Raw genomic sequence first — 23,960 nt, forward strand, 5'->3', positions numbered from 1 at the left:
GTTCCGCCCGCGTGCTGTTGGTTGCCAGATATTGAACGTGGGGCGAGCTTATTTAGACCTGTCCGTGTGGAATAAAACCTCTATTCTGTAGTATAATGTTATTTGGGACCACGCAATAGCAGCAATAAGAAATAAACCACATCAGAGCAGCTAACATCCTAGAACGATTTAATATTCTGCAAATGTAATCTATGAATGGCATGAATTAAACGTTTTTTTCTCGTGCAAAGTGCGCACGCACGTGCGTAAAGTGGTGCACGAGAGCACCAACTTAACGTTTTCAAATAAGATTTAGTTTAGCATCTAGCTAGCACCCATTTCGTCGTTATACACAAGTTTTTAAAGTAAATACTAATATTTAACTTCTTTCTGAAGCAGATTTCTGACTGACAGCTATCTGGCCTAATTAATAGTCTCGGTGGTGGTAATATTAGCTATATATATATATCGCGGGAGTAATTTATAGTAACAGTTAACTGAATACACATATATATATATATATATATATATATATATATATATATATATATAATATATAATATATATATATATAATAATATATATAACATATATAAATGTAACAACCCAGTGATATTATAAATGTGGTATTATAAGTACTTCTAGCTAGCTAGTTATTCAATACATTGCTACATAGCTAGGTTAGCAAATCGTCTCAGTTGAAACTGCGTTTTGTTTAATAGGGGCTGAAGTAAAACTGAAGGAATACTTTCATGTAAAGCGACAGAAATGTCTCTCAAAGACTTCATTGCCTCGAAGGGCACCAACAAAACTGGTATTTAACTGTAACAAAATATTAATTAATAATCAAGCTATAATGTCTTGGGTACGCCACTACCACTCCATAAATGGGGTTTCAACTCCCCGTAAAACTTAAAAAAAGGGTCACATGTCCTTTGTCCAGGCGCTTCATTAAAAGGGAGGAAACGCCAGGCATCCACAGACACAAGTTTCAACATGTCTCCGGGGTAATAAAATAGACAAATAAGTTTTAGAATTAGGATTAATCAAGTATAGGTATTACTGTCTAGCCAATTTGTTCCTTGTTTGCAGTGGAGATGTGATGACCATGCTGGACAGTTTCAAAGGTGCCATATAGTATTCTCCAGTTTGCTTCTGTAAATAACATGCACATTTTGCCCAGTGTGCTCTTGGCCTGTGCTACAGCTTACTACATTTGTTTACATGCTGTTATGAAGCATTGCTGGACCTCCTTTTCCTTGGCAGCTGATATAAACAAGGCATTTTGCGTCAAGAGGAAATGGCTAGAATCTTTCACCAACTCATCTCACCAAAGCAGTCAAAAGAAGGTCAAGGAGTTGTGGAGGTCCCAACAGAAGGCCAGGTAACAAATCCTTGAAAAGTGTGTGCTGATTTAGTAATATAACTTAATCCTTACTATAACTTAGTCCTTACTATAGGAAAGATTCAGATCAAGTAATGACAAGCCAACCAGGCATTGTGATAGGATAAGATAAGAAGTGGGAAAGGTCTCCTCTAGAAGGCCTGAGTGTGATGGAAAATATGAATTTGAAAAATATGACCACTTATTGGAAGGAGGGTCAGTCTGATCTATAAAATATAAGACAAACATAATATATGAACAAATCCCCCACACAGCCCAACCATGCCTGCACAACGGTCACCTACACCATTAAAGTTGACAGTGGAAGTGAATAATCTCAGTACAGTGGCATCTATCAAGTGGTGAGAGTTTAGGTAGAAAGCTGTTGGTCAAGGAAGGACAGCCTCTGAACCAGCGACAGGTGTAACACCTGGGGCATCATGGAGCCACATGTGCTAAGTAGAGTGAGGTTTAATGAAGGGCAAATCAGGATCATAAAGGTAGGCCAAGGTCAAATCCATTCAATAGTTAGACAAATACATTTTAAATGTAGAACAAACTGAATAAACCTTAAGTAGATTCAGACAATAGGGCTGTACAACAAACAAATATCAACACAGACTACACAGGAAATAGCTTAAAGGAAATCAACAAAAAAACACCTGGGAATGCTAATGAGGGGCGGAGTTACAGTCAACTAGGAGGGAACAGAAAACCAGACTATCAAAGTAGAGGCAGAGCCAGGCATGACATGAGGGCAATGGGTATCCAGGGCTCACTGATGTGTGTGGGGTGCCAAGGCTAACCTGTGTGCTCTAATCCCACAGGAAAGCTACTATAGCATAAACCAATGAGAAGATTAATGCTGACTATAATTTAAGGTGTCAGAACACGATAGTGCACTATAGTTTGCTGCAAATGGTACTACATACCTGCAGGGAAGTCAGTGTGCCCATGCTGACTACAGTACACAATACACAACATCTACAATACTTAAAACACATTTCTGGTGCATTAAAAAATAGAATCAAAACTGGTACACATTGTTACATGGGGAATGTCAGGGAAAGGCAGAGTGACAATCCAGTGATTTTGCTCCAATGAGCATAGGTCCTGGGGTTGGCCATTAGATGGTCATTGTGGATAATGCATTTTATGCTTTGCAGAGCTCAGATCACTGAAGATTACTGCACCCAGTTCAGTTCTGTGTTCCAGCGATGGGAATCAGACATGCAAAGGAGCAAGAATCTGGACAAGAAACTCACGGTATTGTTTATAAACTGTATAAGCTCATAAACAATAGGGATTTCATGATTTCATTCTACTTTTAATTACTCTGCCTTGAACCATATACACATTTTGTTAATTCTGGCAAATTTTGGCTTGAGTCTGTTAAACAAGTGAATGTTAAAAGAACTATTAACATTTTCAGCAGATAACTATATTCACTATGTACACTGACTCTTCCATGGTGATAAGTGTATTCTAAAGGTCATGGAATCACTACACAAATCAACCATGTTTGTGTCAGGCATTGTTCCAGCAACAGCAGATGATGTTTGAGCAGATGAGAGCATCCCAAGGCCAACGGCTGAAGACTCTCAGACAGCTTGTGGACCATTATATCAAAGTAAACTCCTCTCACATGATTCTACACCATCATGTGAGTCATATCAGTGACACCCAGTTTCAGTTCTGCTTTGGTTCTACAGAGCATGCAGGAGTTGCAGGACACTCATGACAAGCAGAACAGCACAACACTGAATGAGCTACGGCAGGAGATGGCGCTTCTTCACAAAAACATCCTCATGAACACAGTGAGTTCAGCAAGTGACAGTATTCAACACTTAATTCTTGTGTTTTGGTAAGTAATGTTACCTGTGGCTTTCGTTTTTTTTGTTTTGGGGAAAACAGCAACATCAGGAAATGGCATCAATCCGCAGAGCTCTGCAGTCTATGCTCATGTAGCATGCTATAATGCTGGCCCTTTAAATAATCCCTTTCAACACACAGAATGTGTTTATGCAGTCACAATACTTTTTTTTTTTTTAAGATGGAGCCTTTATTGGGAGGTTCAGGAAACAAGCTGTTTTGCATTGTTTGGATGGTGCTTCATTCCAGTTTGGGTCATTCCAGTTCTTCAGCAGCTTTTCAAGTGACTTAGTTTTTCCACTCTTGGTTTGAATCTACATACCCACTTTCCTGTTTAAACATTAATCTAGATTGATTTACATGTTGATGTGAGATGGCACATTTTCTCCCTGAGAGTCTGGAAATAAAACATTACATGTTGCTTTAATAAGTGTTTATTTATGGGAAAAACAGAAATGCTGGAATCATATCCACAACTTACCGCGTCAAAACTAGACAGCTTACAACAATGAAGAAGAAAACAGCTAAAAGAAATACCAAAAAGGAAATTTGAGTACCTTCAAAGTCTGCTGACATAATAGCACATTTATGATGGGCGATATGTCAGATAAATTTTCAAAATGTGTTTTAACAAATCTGAACTGAAGCAGGTTTGTTAATCAACGGTGTAGTTTGCAGTTCGATATAGAAATATAGAATGTTAGATACTTTTGATGACAGTCATAGCACTTCATCCATTCAAAACCTTTTAGACATATATTTAAATCAGTACCCTAACTAAACAACTCTATTAGGGGTTGAAGAAATGGCAGAAGTCATACATTAATGTACCTGTGCCAGGCTCAGCATAGGATGGAGAGTTGTGGGGAAGGACGTAGTGTAAGCCATATGCCATTATTCATAGCATAGCCCTTCACTGGAATCACCTTAACCACAGTAAAAAACAAACTCAAAATCACCAGATTATGGTAACATTTGTACCAAATGTTAAATATAATAGTTTTTATTTTAATAAATGCTGGTTTTTACATCATTTTAATTTGCGTAAACAACATTTGTGCAAATGTGAGGATCAGAAATACAAACCAACAGTGGCCAAGTTTAGAGTGGCAGTGATTAGAAACCCAGAATTTTGTTCTGGCTCTTTAAATTGTGGGCAGCGAAACCCTGGAGCTATTTGAACATGTCTCTATGAATACATCAGCTTTTCAGAAGACATCAGAAGTCACGAGTGGCATCTAGGGCCAGTTTAGCTATGTATAATAATGTACCTGAGCATGACACAGAAAGCAAAGCTACTGTAATAATATTAACTGGTTAAAGTAAAAATCTGACATGGTTAATGTGCAAAAATTAAAACGACAACCAGTTCTGTTTAAGGCAGTTGATGTCTTGTACTTGTTTAAATGAAAAGCTCTGAGAGAAGAGCCATGCAGTAATACACTGCCACTGTTCTTATATGCAAAATAAAAAAAATGAATTATTATAGTTTTATTTTCCTACTTTGGTGATTCTTAAAATTAAAGGACATTTTCTTCCAAATAAACATGAAATATAGCACAAAAAAAGAAAACAACTGTGTATGACAATTTTCATTCACTGTTTATGGTGCACTGTTTAATCTGGGCAATAAGGTGCCGTGTGTATTGTTTTCAGAAGGAACAGCAGATCTGTGACCAAGTTTACTTCAGCTCACATGCTGGGTCAAATACTGCTGTTAAGTTTAGATGTGATTAAGTTTTCGCTCTTTACCTCCAACATCAGAGCTAAATTAAAGCAGGCAAAACACAGGTTTGCTAACGCTAAAAGAGTAAAACCAGCTAATACTTATAGTACGAGTCCATACATTTTAATTTTTTTTTCTTTTTAAATCCATTCAACAGTTTAGGTAGAATGTAACACAGTGGTTTAGCACAGAATGCAAAGCAACAGAGGAACATTAGCATTAAATAAAACTTTATACAGTACAGAATGTGCTAAAATAACAAACTACTGCATAAGCAGTTAGACACCTATACTGGAGAATAGAGGTTTTGCATTCACCTGTGTACAGTAGGGTAATAACAGGAGGAGGACCACACAGCTGTAGTCTGGCAGGTGCTGGAGGGGGTGGAGGTACAAAATGACAAAATGATGTGGTCATTTTCACTAATGTACATGTCAGGATTTAAGTGCACGCCTCACTTGTGCAAGAAAAATAAATTAAAAATATAAAATAAAGACAGTTTCTGATAAAGTTGGACTGATAAAATAAGCTTATGTAGAAATCATGGTAAAATTTTTAAATGAAACCTGAAATGTTTCCTTCAATGTACTGTGTTGAAAATATTGTTCTATGGTCGCAGAATATCATTCGGTTCCTAAAGTAGAAGATAAGGTGCTGGCAGGTCCTGTAGATGAATACGGTCTTCACGTTTGAATTATGGATTCACAAACAACGCTGAATACGTGGATGCAGCACTAAACCGACGTCATTCTTTTGGACTTATTCTCTTTAAATAAGATCTGTGTATTCTGGTGATACGCAAGATCTAATAAAAAGGCATGCAATACTGAAAAAACCTAAACAAAGCAAATGAATGCCTGAGAAAGCAAATGTATGAGGGAAGGCAGAGTAATTAAGAGAACTGAAACACATTCCCACTGTCCTAAGCCTTCTTGTTATTTAAAAGGGAGTACCTATGGTCTCACAGAAACATGATGAATGGGAGTGTATTACCACCCCTTATTACACTGTGAAATCCATTCACCCACATCTTTCATAAGAGATTGCATTAGTTTAATACAGAATAATATAAATAAAGCAACCACTCTCATTTGCTCTCACTAAAGTAATAGTTAGGAGGACAAACATGCCCATAAATTGTGATAAACATATACAAACTTAGAATCATTTCTTTAATAAATCACTAATAATTTGATCTGATTCATCCTTGGACACACTAATGGTGTTAACCATCACAGGAGAGAGACAGACATAGGCAGATAGACACACACATTCACCCAGACAGACAGACAGACAGACAGACACACACACACAGCACAGAGTCACTGATGTCAGCAGTGCTTGGGTATTACTGAGCTGCTACTGTGCTCAGAGGTTTGATTTTAAAGACGAAGATATGGAGATGTGAAGCAATCTGGTTACACACACTGACGCAGTAGCGAACCAAATCACAGAAGGACAGGACCTGCAAATCAAACAAACAAGTTCTAGTGTCATTTTAGCAGTGCTCATGTGCTATATGAATTTGAGAGGATTAATTATTAAGGTCTTTGTTATTAAGGTTATTAAGGTTTGTTATTAAGGTTTTTGTTATTTCATATGAACATTCACAGTCAAAATGTAAACCTTTAGATATTAATATTATTAATATTGATACTGATTATTATTATTATTATTATTAATACTGGTTAATATTATCGTACCAGTGCGATCCACAGAACTAAGTACTCATCAATAAAACTGTTGAAATACTGATCCAGGAATAGCAGCCCTGGGCCCAGGAACGCCACATCATGGAGGTGCATTTCACTTTTTGTCATATGTGCAACCTGTTGGGGGATAGGGGAATGTTTCCATATGTAAGACATTCATAACAAAACAAAACCAGTAAGTCTGCAAAACACTGTGTGTTTGAGTGAGAGATACACCTAAAGGAAAAGAATGACAGAATATGCTGTGACTACAGTGTCCTGACAGCAAGGGTCATCCTGCCGGCATGCTAAATCTGTGACCAGTGGAGTGAGGTGTGTTTGAGCAGTAAATACTGACGTATGAGTGAAAATGTCAACTCTACTCACCACCAATTTGTTGGTGATTTTGGCAGAAACAAAGCCAAAAGCCAGAATATAAAGGCAGGGATGATTTTCAAAGAGCCGGATAGCAGATTTCTTATAGATCATCATAGCAAGTACTATAACGGAGCCTATATGAAGAACTGGGGACAGCACACTTGTTCCCTGCAGGGCAAAAAAACAAACACTGAACTCACACACAGAACTGAGACACAAAACAATGTAGTACTTTAGGAAACACAGGTTTAAGGGGTTTAAACTCTAGGGTTTAACCAAATACAGCTAGGACACTCACTGCTATGGTGGATCCGTTCTTGCCCACTCCTCCTGTAAATATGACTCTGAAATAGTTTGTGCAGGACACCACAGCCCCTACAAATGTGCAGAGGGCTGGGACTATCTTCATTTGAATGTTTAATACTGGGATCTGTCAAAGGAAATAATGAAACAGAGTTAAAAGAAATCATATCAATTTAACACACAAATCAAAAACAAGTGAGATAAACCAAATATGGACCAGCCACAACATTATAAAAGATTATAAGATGAATAATTATGGTTCTTACATAGTTATCTCTATGTGTTACTGACATGTCTAGTAGTTACTGTCCTCTCTACTGCAGTAAGAGTTTGATAATGGTACGGAATTACCAGAGCCTGCCAGAAAGCAGATCCACCCACGGCAGCCAGCAAATACATGACGATAATGAAGATTTGCACCTCAGTCACGTCAATGCTGAGCAGGGGCAGCAGTGGACAGAGGGGGTTGAGATGGGGTGGAAGGATGGAGGGATGAACAGAAGGACGGCAGCAGGATTAGTTACAACAGTAATCACATTTGGCAGCTAATGTAACTTAACTTGAGGTGTCTGGACAGTGGACTTCACTACAGACGGATCAGGTATTCAGGTAGAGCAGGAAAAACTGAGCTTGCTGCCCTTGTTGTGGTTTTAGCACCATGACTGTCTGCACAGTGCTTGATATTACCATAAGTCTCCAGAACCTGGGCCCGGAGGCAGCAGTGACGGTCTGGTTCAGGACCAGACACAGCTGCAACGCTGCGATGGCAACTCAGTGCAGCTCAGACACATGGTGACCCGACACACGACCCAAAGAACAGGAATGTGGGTGTGAGAAGCCACCTGACTGCACACCTGCCCTGCCAGATCACAGATATGTTTTTTCTAAGTGCATGTTCATACACTACTTACAAAAAGTTACGGATATTTGGCTTTCGGGTGAAATTTCAGAATGAACCTAAAGATCATTCTAACCTTTAGAGTTAGAACTTAATGTGACCTCTAAACGGTTAAATGCACATGTCCAACTGTTCAATAATTCAATACTTTTTGCACAACTTGCTGTTCTTTAACAAGGGGCTTAACGGCAAATTTCACAATGGGTGGTTGATCCACGAATAGACCAAAACATTTCCTGGTTCAATTAGAATTAGTAGTAACAGTCCTCCTCATCATACTGTTCACATTTTGACATCACAAGACCAAGATGACACCTAACAAAACTGATCAACAGTACCTCACCATTGCGAGGCTTCAAACAGGATGTTCTCAGACGGAAGTGGCTGCTGAGCCACATTCCACACTGACGACTACTTCATTGTGAACAGTGTACTGTGGAACCAGATCATGAATGCCACACAACTCCAGACTAGGCTTGTCCCGATCCGATATTTGGATCGGCCGCCGATATTTGTAAAAAATGCGTATCGGATCGGCAGGCACAAGAAAATGCCGATCCAGACTTCCGATCCAGGTTTTTTTTTTTTTAAGTTTTTTCAGTGCACCCATTTAGATAATCCATTCCAGTTTTTGCTGTGTTTTCGCCAGTGAGAGTAAAATCCGGTCCGCATTTTCCAGCAGACCTTCGGCACAAGAGCATAGCATCTCCCCAATTTAGCTCAGAGGCATCTCCTAACCATTAAGACGGCCATGTAAATTTGAAGTTATCCGTAAAAATGTCAGTTGTGTGGGATTATTTTACATTAAAGGACGACAAAGACGAAGAGGTAGAGTGCAACATATGCCACAGTAAAGTCAACCGTTGTGGTAAAGCTGTAAGAACTTTTAATACAACCATTCTAATCAAGCATTTAGTGAAATACCACCATAAACAACATGAAGAGTTTCTAAAGAAAACCGAAGACAAAAAGAAAGGTCCTACACAACTAACACTGGCAGAAACGTTTGCGAAGCATGACAAACTGCCACTTAAAAAAAATACAATTTACAATATTATTTGCACTTATGGCTTTTAAAGCCTTGGTTTACTGATGCCATTTCTGTTTGTTATTTATTATTTTGTCTATTTTGAGTTTATTAATTGCTAAATAAACAGGTCAGTTTCTGCTTACCAACCATTGTGTATTATTCAAACACACCTAATTCAGCTGGCTACTTGTTATCAAGAGTAAAACGCTTTTCAACATGAGTTTGACAACAAAGTAAGCTGGCTAAATAACTTTAAACTTTACATGCTCAGATAGGCCGGTATCGGTATCGGCCGATATTGGTATCAGATCGGAAGAGAAAATAAATATCGGTATCGGATCGGAAGTTCAAAAAGCTGGATCGGGACATCCCTACACCAAACACATTTAAGGGAGGTGAGAGGCACTTACAGTTGTGATCAAATTTATTCAACCCCCACTGAAATAAAGTGTTTTGGCCAGTTTGACATTGATTTTGATCATTTCAGTCATCTTATTTACAATTATATCAAAGAGGCACTTATAAATTAGACAAACATAACATAATATTTATGATGGAATAACCACAAATGTCTTTACTGTGCTCACATCATTATCAGTTTTATTCAACCCCCTAGTGACATTATTTTTTAGTACTTAGTACAACATCCTTTTCCAGTTATGACAGCTTTCAAGCGTGAAGCATAGCTTGACACAAGTGTCTTGCAGCGACCTATGGGTATCTTAGCCCATTCTTCATGGGCAAAAGCCTCCAGTTCAGTCACATTCTTAGGCTTGCGCACTGCAACTGCCTTCTTTAGGTCCCACCAGAGGTTCTCAATTGGATTTAAGTCTGGTGATTGCGATGGCCACTCTAGAATGTTCCAGCCTTTCATGTTCAACCATGCTCTAGTGGACTTGGATGTGTGCTTCGGATCATTGTCCTGTTGGAAGGTCCAACGTCTCCCAAGCCGCAGGTTTGTGACTGACTCCATCACATTTTCCTCCAAGATCTCCTGGTACTGAAGGGAATTCATGGTACCCTGCACACGTTGAAGCTTTCCTGTACCATTAGAAGCAAAACAGCCCCAAAGCATAATTGACCCCCCGCCATGCTTCACAGTAGGCAAGGTGTTCTTTTGTTCATAAGCCTGGTTCTTCCTTCTCCAAACATAGCGCTGGTCCATTGTCCCAAACAGTTCTAATTTAGTTTCATCTGACCACAGTACACTGTCCCAAAACCTTTGTGGCTTGTCCACATGACTTTTGGCATACTGCAGTCGACTTTTCTTGTTCTTTGGAGTCAGCAAGGGGGTGCGTCTGGGCGTTCTGGCATGGAGGTCTTCGTTATGCAGTGCGCGCCTTATTGTCTGAGCTGAAACTTCAGTGCCCACATCTGACAGGTCTTTTTTCAGTTCCTTAGCAGTCACGCGGGGATTTTTCTCCACATTACGCTTCAGGTAGCGCACAGCAGTCGCGGTCAGGATCTTCTTTCTGCCACGACCAGGTAACGTTTCCACTGTGCCCTTTAACTTGAACTTGCGAATGATACTTCCGATAGTGTCTCTTGGAATATTTAACAACTTCGCAATCTTTTTATATTAGCCCATAGCCTGTTAGCTAGTCGGCAGAGTAGCACTAGAAGCTGCTGACTGTCCAGGGTCGCGACCAGGCCGCAGACTAATGGGTTAAACCTGTCTGCGAGCTGCTTAGAGGCGTCACCAAGTTCCCTTAGGATTGAGACTGTGTCTGTGCCCCGGGTTAAACTAAATCATAAGAAAATAGTCCGCCCGAAGTTTTTAACTAATATACAGACTTCACATCAAATTATTACAACCTATATGACCGATCTGAAAATTGGATTAATCAATATTCGATCGCTCAACTCAAAAGCAGTTTTTGTAAATGAACTTATAACAGACCAGAAAATTGATATTCTTTGTCTAACTGAAACGTGGGTTCAATCTGGTGATTATTTAACTCTAAACGAAGCCACTCCTGTGGGATATAGTTATATACATAGACCTAGACTGTCAGGCAGAGGAGGTGGAATATGTATAATCTATCGTGATTGTTTAGAAATTCATCAGAAATACTTAGATATCTCAAACTCATTTGAGATGCAGTCTATTAATGTTATTAGTCCATCTGAAAATAAAAGTACATTCTCCCTAACTAATGTATACAGACCACCAGGGCCTTACTCAGATTTCTTAAACGATTTCACCGATTTTGCAGCAAATTTAGCAGTATGTAGTGACAAAATAATAATGGTAGGAGACTTTAACATACACTTTGATAATGCGGAGGATCCACTGACAAGGGCTTTTACTTCTATATTGAACTCTGTCGGCATTAAACAAAACGTAGTAGGACCTACACATTATCGAAATCATACCCTAGATCTAATATTAACGCTGGGTATCGACGTAGATAATATAAACATACTCCCGCAAACCGTAGCAATCTCCGATCATTATTTAGTAAAATTCGATTTTCACCTTAACATAAATACCCGCCCGTCTCCTCGGCAGTGTATAAAGCGCTCAATAAATTCATCAACAGCAACACGGTTTATTGAAACCCTCCCTGACTTAACTGCTTTAGCCCACTCGCCATCCGATCCAGGAGAGTTAGATAGTCTAACCGACTACTTAGAGAATACCTGCAGATCAACTCTAGATATAGTAGCTCCACTAAAATATAAAAAAGCTAGATCCAAAAAGCTCGCCCCATGGTACACCGACCAAACTAGAAACTTAAAACAAATAGCACGTAAATTAGAGCGGAAATGGCGATCTACTAAATTGGAAGTATTCCACTGTGCCTGGAAGGATAGCATTATTGACTACAAACGGGCACTCACTAAAACACGCTCAGCATACTTAGCCTCACTGATAGAGAAAAATAAAAACAATCCTAGATTTCTTTTTAATACTATTTCTAAACTTACAAAAAATCAAGCAGGCACAGAACCTCAGATTCCAATAAACCTCACTAGTAATGTATTTATAGATTTCTTTGATAATAAAATAGAGAATATTAGACAAAATATAAAACCCTTTATTAGCAATACAACTGGTATGTCATCTGGTTTGGTTGATATTGATTTAAATTACATACCGGGAGAAAAACTTGATGCTTTTCATCCACTCCCAAAATCAGAATTAGAGAAAATAATTTCTTCCTTAAATTGTACTACCTGCACATTAGACTCAGTTCCCTCAAAGTTATTAAAAGAGGTATTACCAGCTGTAACTGAACCTCTTCTAACTATAGTTAACTCATCCATTACAATAGGTCACATGCCCAAATCATGTAAATTAGCAATTATCAAACCTCTGATCAAGAAACCAAATCTTGATCCGACTGTGCTATCTAATTATAGACCCATTTCAAACACATCATTTATATCTAAGATCATAGAAAAAGCTGTTGCCCAGCAATTATGCCTATATCTGCATAGGAATAACACATTTGAAAAGTTCCAATCTGGTTTTAGGCCCCATCACAGTACTGAAACAGCATTAGTTAAAGTAACAAATGATCTCCTCCTTGCATCAGATCAAGGCTATGTATCACTGTTAGTGCTTCTTGATCTTAGTGCAGCTTTCGACACAATTGATCATAGGATCTTGCTAGAAAGGTTAGAACGCTGGGTTGGAGTCTCAGGCACAGCCCTTTCATGGTTTCAGTCTTACTTAACAAATCGCTATCAGTTTGTAGAGCTCAATAATATTTCATCCAAACGTACAATGGTTAAATATGGGGTCCCGCAAGGCTCCATCTTAGGACCACTATTATTTACATTATATATGCTACCATTGGGCACAGTTATAAACAAACATGGTGTCAATTTTCACTGCTATGCGGATGACACTCAACTTTACATATCAGCCAAACCCGATGACAAACTCAGTTTAGGAAAAATTGAGGCCTGTGTAAGAGATATTAAATGCTGGATGTCTCTAAACTTCCTACAATTAAATGAGGACAAAACAGAAGTTCTCCTTGTGGGCCCTAAGGCCGCAAGACAGAAAATTCCAAACTTAATGCTTAATCTTGCAGACTATCCCATTACACCTGGCACAGTAGCCAAAAACCTAGGCGTCATACTCGACTCCGACCTATCATTTGATAAATATATAGATCATACTACTAGGATAGCTTTTCTACATCTCCGCAACATTGCCAAATTAAGAAATGCATTATCACAGGATGATGCAGAAAAATTGGTGCACGCCTTTGTTAGCTCTAGACTAGACTACTGCAATTCACTACTGTCAGGATGTTCAAATAGGAATCTAAATAAACTTCAAGTAGTTCAAAATGCCGCAGCTAGAGTTCTGACCAGAACTAGAAAATTTCAGCATATTAGACCAGTCCTATCAGCCCTGCATTGGCTCCCAGTTAAATTTCGTATTGATTTTAAAATTCTATTATTAGCATATAAAGCACTACACGGGCTTGCTCCTGAATACCTCCAGGAACTTATTTCCTATTATGAACCCCCACGTCAACTAAGATCACAGGGTGCTGGTCTGTTATTAGTTCCACAAATTAACAAGGTAACAGCAGGGGGAAGAGCCTTTTCTTATAAGGCCCCCCAGCTTTGGAATAATCTTCCTAAATGTGTCCGGGACTCTGACACAGTCACAATCTTTAAATCTAGGTTGAAAACCCACTTATTTAGTCTAGCGTTTGATAATTAATATCCCCCTTAGATAAAGGTACAGATCCAGGGGTTCATAGACGAAGGGTTTTATGGTAGACTGGGGTGCTGGTGCTGTCATCCTGTCACTGCTCGTGGTCACTCAAGTTTGTTGACAGTGCAGTGGACGGATGCCATTGTCTCAGAATGCCCCCAAGCCTATGTTACCTTCTGGTTCTGCCTTTTTTTAGCTAGGCTGTAATAATTTAACTTAGTGCCGGAGTTGCTGCCACACTCCAGAAATGTTTATAATTTTACCTGTCCTGTATATGTCCTCATACAGAGCTAATTTTCCCTGTTTCATTTCTCCACATGGCTGCCCGCCTGCTTGAGGAATAATGAGATGAGGAGAGACAAGCGATCCATCCTGGCCGGCCACCTCCTGCCTAACCGGATGCCTACACCATGATGGACATTATTACATATTTTTCGGTCTAAATGGACATTATTGCATCTTTTACATTCTGTCTACATTCTGTCTATATTATTGTTGTTGTCATGGTGACCGGTGTCGGCCAGAGGAGGATGGGTTCCCCCCCTGAGTCTTGGTTCCTCTCAAGGTTTCTTCCTCATGCAAAAAACTAGGGAGTTTTTCCTTGCCACTGTCGCCTTTGGCTTGCTCACTGGGGGCTAGGACTCGGCACTTGTAAAGCTGCTTTGTGACAACAACTGTTGTAAAAAGCGCTATATAAATAAAATTTGATTGATTGATTGATTATATCCATTGCCATTCTTGTGAAGAGCAATAACCTCTTCTCTTGTCTTCTGGGACCATTCTCTTGCCTTCACCATGCTTGGAAACACACCAGTAGATGTCTAGAAGGAGCTGAGTATCACAGTCCTTTTAAATCTGCCTAATTGGTGCTTATCATGCTTGATTGCTGCTCGTTGACATCCACAGATGTTTTCAATACCTGATGGAAAACACTGGAATGAACCTCTGTTCTTAGGAGTGGTAGTCGTAAAGGGGTTGAATAATTGTGTCAATGAAGAAATCACAAAAAGGCCATTTAATACTTTATGACAAAAAAAATTGATGCTATCTTAGTTGCATTTAGTTCTTTAACAAGTCCTTGTAAGATTTCATTATGAACACAATTACAAATGTGCACTGAATTCCATAAAACCCTTCGCAGCATTGGGGGTTGAATAAATGTGATCACAACTGTAAGTGTCATGTCAGACCACTCAGAACTGGTCTGAGTATTGCAAGGGTACCTGTCCACAGCACCAGGCACAGGCGTCACTGTGTGTCTAGTCAATATAGAACTGCCCTATACTTTGTGACAAGCCCATACTACTTGAATTAATCATTAATCCAGTCATTGTGCCTCTGCATGAACAACATGGGCCTTATTTCATCTTCATGGACGACAATGCTGCAGCTCATGGAGGACACACCATTAGGAAATGGCTGCTGGAGACCGGGGTGCCTCAGATGGAGTGACCTGCACTTTCTCCAGTGCACAAGTTATGAAAGGTTATGACAAGTTATTGAGATGCTGACATTTTTTGTTGGGGTATACCCACCATTGTTGTTGTTGGCTTCTGTTTCAATAAATTGTTTGAGATCAGGAAATCACCATTGCATGCTTCAACTTAAATCCCTACTTTTTTCATAAAATATCACTGTAGCGTGAACTTTTTACGTTTTCCATAAATTTCACCATCCATCCATCCATCCATCCATTATCCGAACCGCTTAATCCCGCTAGTCGGGGTCACCGGGGGGGGGGGGGGCTGGAGCCAATCCCAGCAACTCCAGGCGAAGGCAGGGAAAATTTCACCAAAAACCCGAATTTTTTTAAATCCAGTTTTCCCTGAAATTTAGTTTATTATGAGTCCCATCCACTATCCTGATTTCTGTGATCTAGCCACATCCCCTGAGGGAGGGAGGGAGGGAGGGCCGTCCCATGTCCTGTGATACACACCTGTGCAACTTTCCAGGCCGTCATATCGGCCATCAAAACAACATCACACAACAGCTGAAACGTAACTGGACTCTGTATTCACAGGGTCTCCTACTCACCACGTGAGAGATCACATACAGTAAAGACAAATACAGTAATGACTGATCAGTAATCAGTAATGCTTGATCAGTGCTATAATTCACTATGGTCTGAGACGATCATAATCTCTGTCCTGGTGAGGACACCATAAACAATCACAGAAACAAAACTGCTGTTTGCATTTATGCATTTTTACATTCTAGATAACACACATTTAACAGTGTTGCTCTTTATCAAGTCCAAATCAACTGTTAAAAAGGCCTAAGTGTTTACTCACTTATCATGTCACAGTGAGAATAACTGGAATATATGCAGTGCATTTAATCTAAGAAGCTAGGTAAATACTTTTATTAACTCAAAGAGTCTGAATAAAACGGTCATAACAATATGGGAGGAACCTAGGTAAAGACTTTCACTAACTCAAAGAATCAGAGTAAAACAGCCACAAGAACATCACTGATAAATCAGACCCCCCAAAAAGTCGCGATGTTGCGATTTGCAACTTCAACGCAACTTCAAGCAAACCCCGCGAATTCAGGGCGGTGTTGCAACTTCAGCCAATCACCGCAACATTCCCGCAAATTTGACCAATCACCGATGTCGTCTTGATGTGACGTCGACAAACTCCCGCCTTACCTCCGTATATACGTTCAAGAGGAGCAGACTGAAAGCAGCATGAGCGACGAAAATAACGGCAAAAAGATCGGGAAAAGCAGTATCCCGGTACACTACATGAAAGCGGGGATAAACTGTCCAGATCAGACCCGCGAATTGATTATCTATGGCCCCCTGGATGATATTTAATTACTATTAGAACCGGCCCGCAGGCCACAGCCGCCCGATGGTGTTTTGCACGCACAAACACTACATTCCCCACAATGGTAGCCCGCGAAGTCACTGCAGCGCACGCAAGCGGCGAGGGTCTGAGATAAAGTTTATAAGTTTAAACTTTAAACTGAGATTAAGTTTAAAGTCAGAGATAAAGTTTATTATATCCATATCTATGAGTTACTAGTTCGCTCTGGCGCCAACCACTGGCGATCGATCTCGATAGAATACTTCATTTGTGTCCATTTTACAAGCCGCCCGGTAACAACTTACGTTCGCTAACCCCGCACCTCCCGCCCGTCAACAATTAATGTTCGCCACCCCCTCCAGGTTCAAATCTCACTTCAAGCGATCTTGAAAAGTTGGCGACCCTGAATAAATAGGTAAATCGATAATTAAAATGGACTACTAAATAGCAAAAACACACCGCAACTTCCATTGCAATTTTTTTGAAAAACACCCGCAACATCAAACATTTTAGCCCGCAACAATCACAAAAAAGGCCCGCGAAATCCTGGTGGGACTGATAAATAGAATAGTCTCAAAACACTGAATGGTTTCCTACTATTTTGAATTTTAGCATTGCATGTCATTTAAAAGAAAAGTTTAAAAAACACCCATTAACATTAACATGTAAATAATATCAAGTGATAGCCTTCAGGCTATTAGCCTTCATTCTTATTTAGCTATAATAATCTTAGTTTAACAATATTAAAGGCTGGGATTAAAATGAACAATATTAAAGTATAGTATAACACCTACTGCTGAAAATAATGCAAATTTACAGTTTTTAAAAGTTTACCCATAGCAGACAAATTACAGCATTGCTACTAAACCATACAATGCTCACAATCGCTATTTCTGTACTGACTGGAAAAGTAATTTTGAATTACACCTGTGTGTGGGCAGGACACCTGTGTGTGGACCTCTGGTGGGACTCACATGCCAAAGCGTAAGGTGCCGGAGACGTAGGTCTGCCAGTGGGCGCAGTAGAACATGAACATGCCCGCAAAACAGCAGAAGAACATCCAGTCTGGGTTCGTTCCCAACTGCACTGCGATACTGGTTCCCAGCACCACAAACACTGCTCAGAGACAGGGACAGTGATGGAGGGACAGACGAGGAGTTTGTGGACATAAGGACATAATGAGACGAGACAATGTGACAATGTGAATGAGAAAGAGCAAAAACAAGATAAACGTTGTGACATGTCACCAGCATTCTCCCCTGAAAGGAAGTGTGCATTCGGCAGAAATGCTTTGGTAATCACCTGTGGAGAGCGAGTCGCAGCCGTGGTCGAAGAGCTCCCCCAGTGGTGAGCTGCTGTCAGTGCGCCTGGCCTGCTTCCCATCGATAGCATCCAGAGACTGATAAACGAACAGCCCCACGGCACACAGCAGGTATGCCCACAGAGGAGCCTGCACACACAGCACAACTCATCACACTCCCATCTCAGTATTTACACATGCATACACGCCCACACACACACACACACCCTACAGCAACGAAACCATTAACCTCAAAGTGATTACTGTTCCCTTCCCTCGGCTGAAACACTGTTATTCACAAACTAAACTCAACCTGCACACACGGGACCTGCATATAGGCCTCTGTGCTTCAGGGCTGATGGGGTCCCCAGTGAAATCTGATAAGGGCCACAGAAGTGACAGACACTATGGCTTCATCTGTCTACTGCTATATGTATAATCAGTGATATCGTGATTAAAAGATAGATGTGATTTTAGTTATTGTTCCCTCTTCTGAAGCTGAACCAATCTGGTCCTACAAACATCCCAGGTTTCCAATGTTCACTGCACAGAAATATTAAAAATCAAATATAGTACATGGTCACATTTCCTTACACCTTAGAATTCCAGTTTATAATTTCAAAGAAACGTGACAAGTAGAAGCATGCACTAAGACTGATCGTGGTTTGGATTAAGACAGTGCTAATCTAGGCAGGACAATGTTTGAACTCTGCTGTAAATACTTAAAACTACCTAAAATGTTCTGAACTCTAGCAACAGGGGCCTAACTGAAGCCCTAGGATTACCTCAGCAAAGAGGATACACGCCTCCTCTGATACACACACTCACGCTCCTCCTATGATACACACGCTCTTCCTCCTTTGATATATACACTCCTCCTCCTTTGAAACACTCCTCCTCCTTTGAAACACTCCTCCTCCTTTGATACACACTCCTCCTCCTTTGAAACATACACTCCTCCTCCTCCTTTCATTCATCCTCCTACACCGTGCAGAGTGTGGCACAGGTGACGCTTTCAGAGAGCTAGTCTCACACACTGCTCAACACTTGGTGAACCTTTTGAAACATAATTAACTAGAACCTGACAATAACTGTTTCAAACACATCATAGCTAGCACACGTAGCTGCTCTCCCTGTAGCACTCCTCATAAGACCCCCAGCTCCCAGACCTGATGTCAAAGTGATCTCAAAATCATTTCTGCAACTCGGTCTCTCTGTGGTGCTCATCCATCACAGTAGCTGCATTTGGAGTGTAATAATAGGGCTGTTATAACTGTTTGGAGTGTATTAATAGGGCAGTTGTAACAGTTTTATCAAATGGTCACGGTAGTGTGAGCTTGGTGAGCACTGATCTGTCTGTGGTGGCGCTTGCCTCTCAGCCCTGAACTTGGTTGGCAGCAGAGAAGTATGTCTACCTTTTGGGTGACAGTTCTGAATCTACACTTGATGCAGACCAACATATTTCTGTAGCCTATAGCTACTCTTTTTTTTTAGAGACAGCAAGATTAGCGCCATTGTTTACTAGTTCAGCTACCTCAGATTATTAATTACACTTTTAATTTCCTAAAATTAGTATAGGAAATATAAAAATTTTTTACCATGCCTATAGCCACATATGAGGTGACCAAGGACATTGGTAACTGTATAGGACTAAATCAAAAAATTTAAGCTAAATACAACAGGATAAATACATTTAGCAGTTAATAATATCTCGGATGAGATGTGGGCATGCTTCAATTTAGACTTTTCTGCTGTGTTAAAAGTGTGTGATCATATCCTCTTACATCATCCTCTTACATCATCAACACTTCCACTTACACAATGTCATTTCTGCACACTTGTGTGTGTAAAGTTCAGGCAAAAACATGTATCTACAAGAAACATGCATCTATAAGAAAGCAAGCTGATATAGCACCTGGGGTAAGGCAATTGCATAAAAACATAGCAGGTTAGATAATGTTTCACACACCACAAAGGGTTAAAAACAGCTTATGCATGCAATGGGCCTGTGAAAATAATAGGCCTGTGAAAAAATGTAAGCCATATTTGGCTTTTGTGTATAATGAAGCAAACTTGTTTACAACTTTTTTTCTTTTACTTGTATAATAAATCCCCTGAGCGTAATGATGGTGCTTCATTCAGTACACCTACATGCTATGATGCTCTAAACAACGTTCTTACTCTTACTTTTTTATCCAGTTATTAATATGAAACCTGCACAGCTACCTGACAGTCAGTTATCAACGCACTGATCTGTCTGATTTAGCAACACCTCCCTCCCTCAGGGACGTGTCTCTAGCACCCCTCCCTCAGGGACGTGTCTCTAGCACCCCTCCCTCAGGGACGTGTCTCTAGCACCCCTCCCTCAGGGACGTGTCTCTAGCACCCCTCCCTCAGGGACGTGTCTCTAGCACCCCTCCCTCAGGGACGTGTCTCTAGCACCCCTCCCTCAGGGACGTGTGTCTAGCACCCCTCCCTCAGGGACGTGTCTCTAGCACCCCTCCCTCAGGGACGTGTCTCTAGCACCCCTCCCTCAGGGACGTGTCTCTAGCACCCCTCCCTCAGGGACGTGTCTCTAGCCCCGGCAGCGGCTCTGATTCTTATGCCTACTTGGTTTTTAGCAGATGTCCAGTAGCTCACGGGGCCCACTGTACCTGTTCAGTGGCAGTGGGGCAGTAGTAGACCAGCACCAGTGTGGTGAAGATGTTGGTGGCGAGGCCGACGATGGTGATGAGGTTGGGGGCGATCCACGTGGGCATGCGGCACACCAGCCACTCCCAGTAGCGCTGCATGAGGGGCTCCAGCAGGGAGCTGCCGGCGCTGTTGTACCGGTGTTCCTCCAGCCGCTTCAGCTGGTGCCGGGTCAGCACCGGGGCGGGCAGCTCCACCAGACGGCGCAGGACCGCAGGGGCCAGCCAGCATGCTGCATCCACGCCCTGCTCACGCTCCGCCCGGAGCCCCCGCCGGCCCCGCGGACCTGCCTGCCCACTCATACCCCCCCCAGCACACCCGGACCTGACTCCTCCAGCCGCACAGCCACACCGCGGCCGTGCAACACCTGTAGACACGCAGCACACACACCACAGAGGCAGGCAGACACACACACACACACACACACACACAGAACTGGGCTGTTAAGATGTTATACTCTGTTGTGTTTTTCATGCTATACATATGTGATCTCCTTTGGGGCTTCCTAGTAATCACCTGAAGAGTTGAGTTAGTTATTTAAGGTTGGATTAGGTTATTAAGAGATGGAAATGATGACAAATCTGCAGATGGATCTACAACACTGGGTTTGGGAAAGGCTAAGGTCCCTGTCCCTGACCGTAGCATCTGATTTACCTGTTCTCCCAGTTCTGAGTTGGGCAGCACCTGTGCCACACCTCCACACACCCTCAGCGCAGCTGTGTGGAACAGAGAAGAAGCCATTAACTACCTTAAAATTACAGCTACTAAACTACACCATTCACAGCCTTATTATCAGTAAGGTAAACATTTTTATTACTTTATTACATTACTGTTTAGTTTCTATTAAGCGTAGTCATGTGTTATCGTTATGAATGGAATCCCTATTAATAGATTGATCTATCAAAACCCACATTTAATCACTTAATTTAACTGTACTTGTAAACACATGAATATACCCTCTCTCAAATAATTAATAAACTTGTGTAATTATTACTGTCACCCCAATTATTTGTGATTATTACAGTGACCCCTTCTCAAATAATCACAGCATACCCATTATATTAAAATGGCAGGACACAAGAACACTGTCTTTAACACTACAGATATACTCTACACACACTGTCTTTAACACTTAGAATTACCCCCCCACACACACACACACAGCCTACTCTACACACAAAACACACTCTATATACATTGAACACTGTCTTTAACACATAGGATGAATGAATGAATGAATAAATGAATGCTTCAATTTATATAGCACCTTATCTGGATACCCAAGGCGCTTTACAATTGTTATCACAGCTACGTCACAGACAACCAATCACACACCGGCGAGAAGCGGCAGCCAATTGCGCACAGCGTACTCTCTACCGGGATCCACAGCCCCCTGGGGGACTGAATCGATTACCCCTATTACCACAGGATTACCCCAACATGATCACAGGAGCACGCATCACCAGTCACAAGCAGCATCGCATACAACAACCTTAACACACACACTTTGCCCGTTTCACTTCGCTCGGGTCAAACGTTATCAGTTTAAAAATATCCGTTGTCATCAATGATTGTAAATCTACTATCTATACTACCTTGGAGATTCCAAGCAACTACGTAGCACTTTTGTAAGTCGCTCTGAATAAGAGCGTCTGCTAAATGCCATAAATGTAAATGTAAATCATTCCATACTCCCAATATTTTGCCACTTGGATCTGTTATGGTAGGACAAAATATCTGGCAAAGTCACTCCAGTATAATGCTGGATGGTTCGCTAAATCCCAGAAAGTCACCTGTAATTCTTGGTGTTGCACTCTCAGCAAGATGAAATGGTCCCTTACTGGTGGTGTAAAAACCACTGAAACTTGACAGCTAGCCAAGTAAAAAACAGCAGACTAGTCAAATGTAAAGACTCACACGACTTCCCTACTCTGCTAGGTTCAAAATTATATTTCATGTCATGTCAGCAAACGTGATGGTTGGTGTAGCTGGTTAGTATAAGTATGGTGTAGCTGGTATACATGGATGGTATAGGTATGGTGTAGATGGTGTACATGGTTAGTATAAGTATGGTGTAGCTGGTAGATGTTGTAGATGGTTGGTATAAGTATGGTGTAGCTGGTGTAGATGTTGTAGATGGTTGGTATAAGTATGGCGTACGTATGTACATGTACGTATGTAGATGGCGTACATGGTTGGTGTAGGTATTGTGTAGATGGTATACATGGTTGGTATAAGTATGGTGTAGATGTTGTAGATGGTTGGTATAAGTATGATGTAGCTGGTGTACATGGTTGGTGTAGGTATGGTGTAGCTGGTGTAGATGTTGTAGATGGTTGGTATAAGTATGGTGTAGATGGCGTACATGGTTGGTGTAGGTATGGTGCAGCTGGTGTACATTGTTGGTGTAGGTATGGTGTAGCTGGTGTAGCTGGTTGGTATAAGTATGGTGTAGATGACGTACATGGTTGGTGTAGGTATGGTGTACATGGTTGGTATAAGTATGTAGATGTTGTAGATGGCTGGTATAAGTATCATGTAGCTGGTGTACATGATTGGTGTAGCTGGTGTACATGGTTGGTGTAGGTCGTCTATCTAGCAGCTCTAAACTCTGCCTGACGCCAATTTGTTTCTAGCCAAATATCGCAAGCTAGCCACCTAGCAGCAGCATACAGGGATTCCCTTCCTAGCATTGCCACGTTATAGGTTATATAAATTACCCTTCGTCATTCTGTGTAACGAAAAACGAATCTGCTGTGGCACCAACTGGGTGACCGTAGAAGCGTTCGTCGGGTGTAAGGTAACCGAGCACGACGAACCCCACCACGGCCACAACACTCCGACTGCCAACGGCCACTGACCTGACGAAGAACCGAGACGACTCCCAAATGTGTCGACAGTTGCACAGCGATACAATATGTGCGTCCAAGCAGGGGTGAACTTGCTCCACAGCTTGTGCAAATGCAACAGTCCCACAAAAAATCAACGACTGGTTGGATCAACAACTCATCGACATGACAACAGTCACCTAGCCTGCTAGCCTGCTAGCGCGCTGCGCTGTCGGGGACGCCGGGCACTTCCGGCGCGGTTGAGCGCGATGCTGACAGTGATTCAAGAGGATCATGTCGGCGCAGCCGCCGCGGATTTGCGCAGCCGCTTCCCACTGTAGTCGCCCTGCCAACTTTATGTGATCACATTTAAGTTTCATATCAAA

The 23,960-nt window shown here is 41.2% G+C and overlaps 2 protein-coding genes across 10 annotated transcripts; one reads left to right on the top strand and one right to left on the bottom strand.

The window, feature by feature from the left end:
- Positions 1-17: 17 nt before the first annotated feature.
- Positions 18-15,529, top strand: LOC143511338 (synaptonemal complex protein 3-like). 5 transcript variants are annotated; one of them, XM_077001114.1, is made up of 9 exons: positions 18-344; positions 702-793; positions 923-986; positions 1,072-1,106; positions 1,246-1,363; positions 2,530-2,629; positions 2,895-2,993; positions 3,076-3,180; positions 15,336-15,529. In XM_077001114.1, exons 2-9 carry the CDS (start codon positions 748-750, stop codon positions 15,435-15,437), a joined length of 669 nt encoding a protein of 222 aa, XP_076857229.1. In that variant the 5' UTR covers positions 18-344; positions 702-747; the 3' UTR covers positions 15,438-15,529. The 5 variants fall into 5 exon arrangements, with proteins under 5 accessions (XP_076857229.1, XP_076857230.1, XP_076857228.1 ...); XM_077001115.1 differs by lacking the exon at positions 15,336-15,529 and adding an exon at positions 10,655-14,668 and having other exon boundaries at positions 19-344; XM_077001113.1 differs by lacking the exon at positions 15,336-15,529 and adding an exon at positions 3,417-5,418 and having other exon boundaries at positions 19-344.
- cept1b (choline/ethanolamine phosphotransferase 1b) lies at positions 3,339-23,834 on the bottom strand. 5 transcript variants are annotated; one of them, XR_013130153.1, is made up of 13 exons: positions 23,608-23,834; positions 21,401-21,462; positions 20,710-21,113; positions 18,058-18,205; positions 17,730-17,871; positions 7,685-7,769; positions 7,329-7,460; positions 7,040-7,198; positions 6,665-6,790; positions 5,279-6,426; positions 4,067-4,161; positions 3,717-3,759; positions 3,339-3,632 (listed from the first exon to the last, which is right to left on the bottom strand). XR_013130153.1 is itself a non-coding variant. In XM_077001112.1 (10 exons), the coding sequence occupies exons 3-10, from the start codon at positions 21,046-21,048 to the stop codon at positions 6,310-6,312; spliced, it is 1,248 nt and encodes a 415-aa protein (XP_076857227.1). In that variant the 5' UTR covers positions 21,049-21,113; positions 21,401-21,462; positions 23,608-23,834; the 3' UTR covers positions 4,272-6,309. The 5 variants fall into 5 exon arrangements, 1 of the variants encoding a protein (XP_076857227.1); XR_013130154.1 differs by having other exon boundaries at positions 4,057-4,161; XR_013130152.1 differs by having other exon boundaries at positions 3,717-4,161.
- Between the last annotated feature and the right edge of the window lie 126 nt (positions 23,835-23,960).

This window comes from Brachyhypopomus gauderio, chromosome 1, assembly GCF_052324685.1.
Source record: "Brachyhypopomus gauderio isolate BG-103 chromosome 1, BGAUD_0.2, whole genome shotgun sequence".
NCBI lineage: Eukaryota > Metazoa > Chordata > Actinopteri > Gymnotiformes > Hypopomidae > Brachyhypopomus > Brachyhypopomus gauderio.

Excerpts from the sequence above, each read along its gene's own strand:
- cept1b (XM_077001112.1), bottom strand. The coding sequence starts at position 21,048 with ATGAGTGGGCAGGCAGGTCCGCGGGGCCGGCGGGGGCTCCGGGCGGAG. Across the intron at positions 7,461-7,684 it reads CTGCTTTCTGGCAGGCTCTG|ATCCCAGTATTAAACATTCA; the intron begins GTAATTCCGTAC and ends TTCCTTTGACAG. Across the intron at positions 6,427-6,664 it reads TAGTTCTGTGGATCGCACTG|GTCCTGTCCTTCTGTGATTT; the intron begins GTACGATAATAT and ends TTTGATTTGCAG.
- LOC143511338 (XM_077001113.1), top strand. The coding sequence starts at position 748 with ATGTCTCTCAAAGACTTCATTGCCTCGAAGGGCACCAACAAAACTG. Across the intron at positions 794-922 it reads GAAGGGCACCAACAAAACTG|GCGCTTCATTAAAAGGGAGG; the intron begins GTATTTAACTGT and ends TCCTTTGTCCAG. Across the intron at positions 987-1,071 it reads AGTTTCAACATGTCTCCGGG|TGGAGATGTGATGACCATGC; the intron begins GTAATAAAATAG and ends CCTTGTTTGCAG.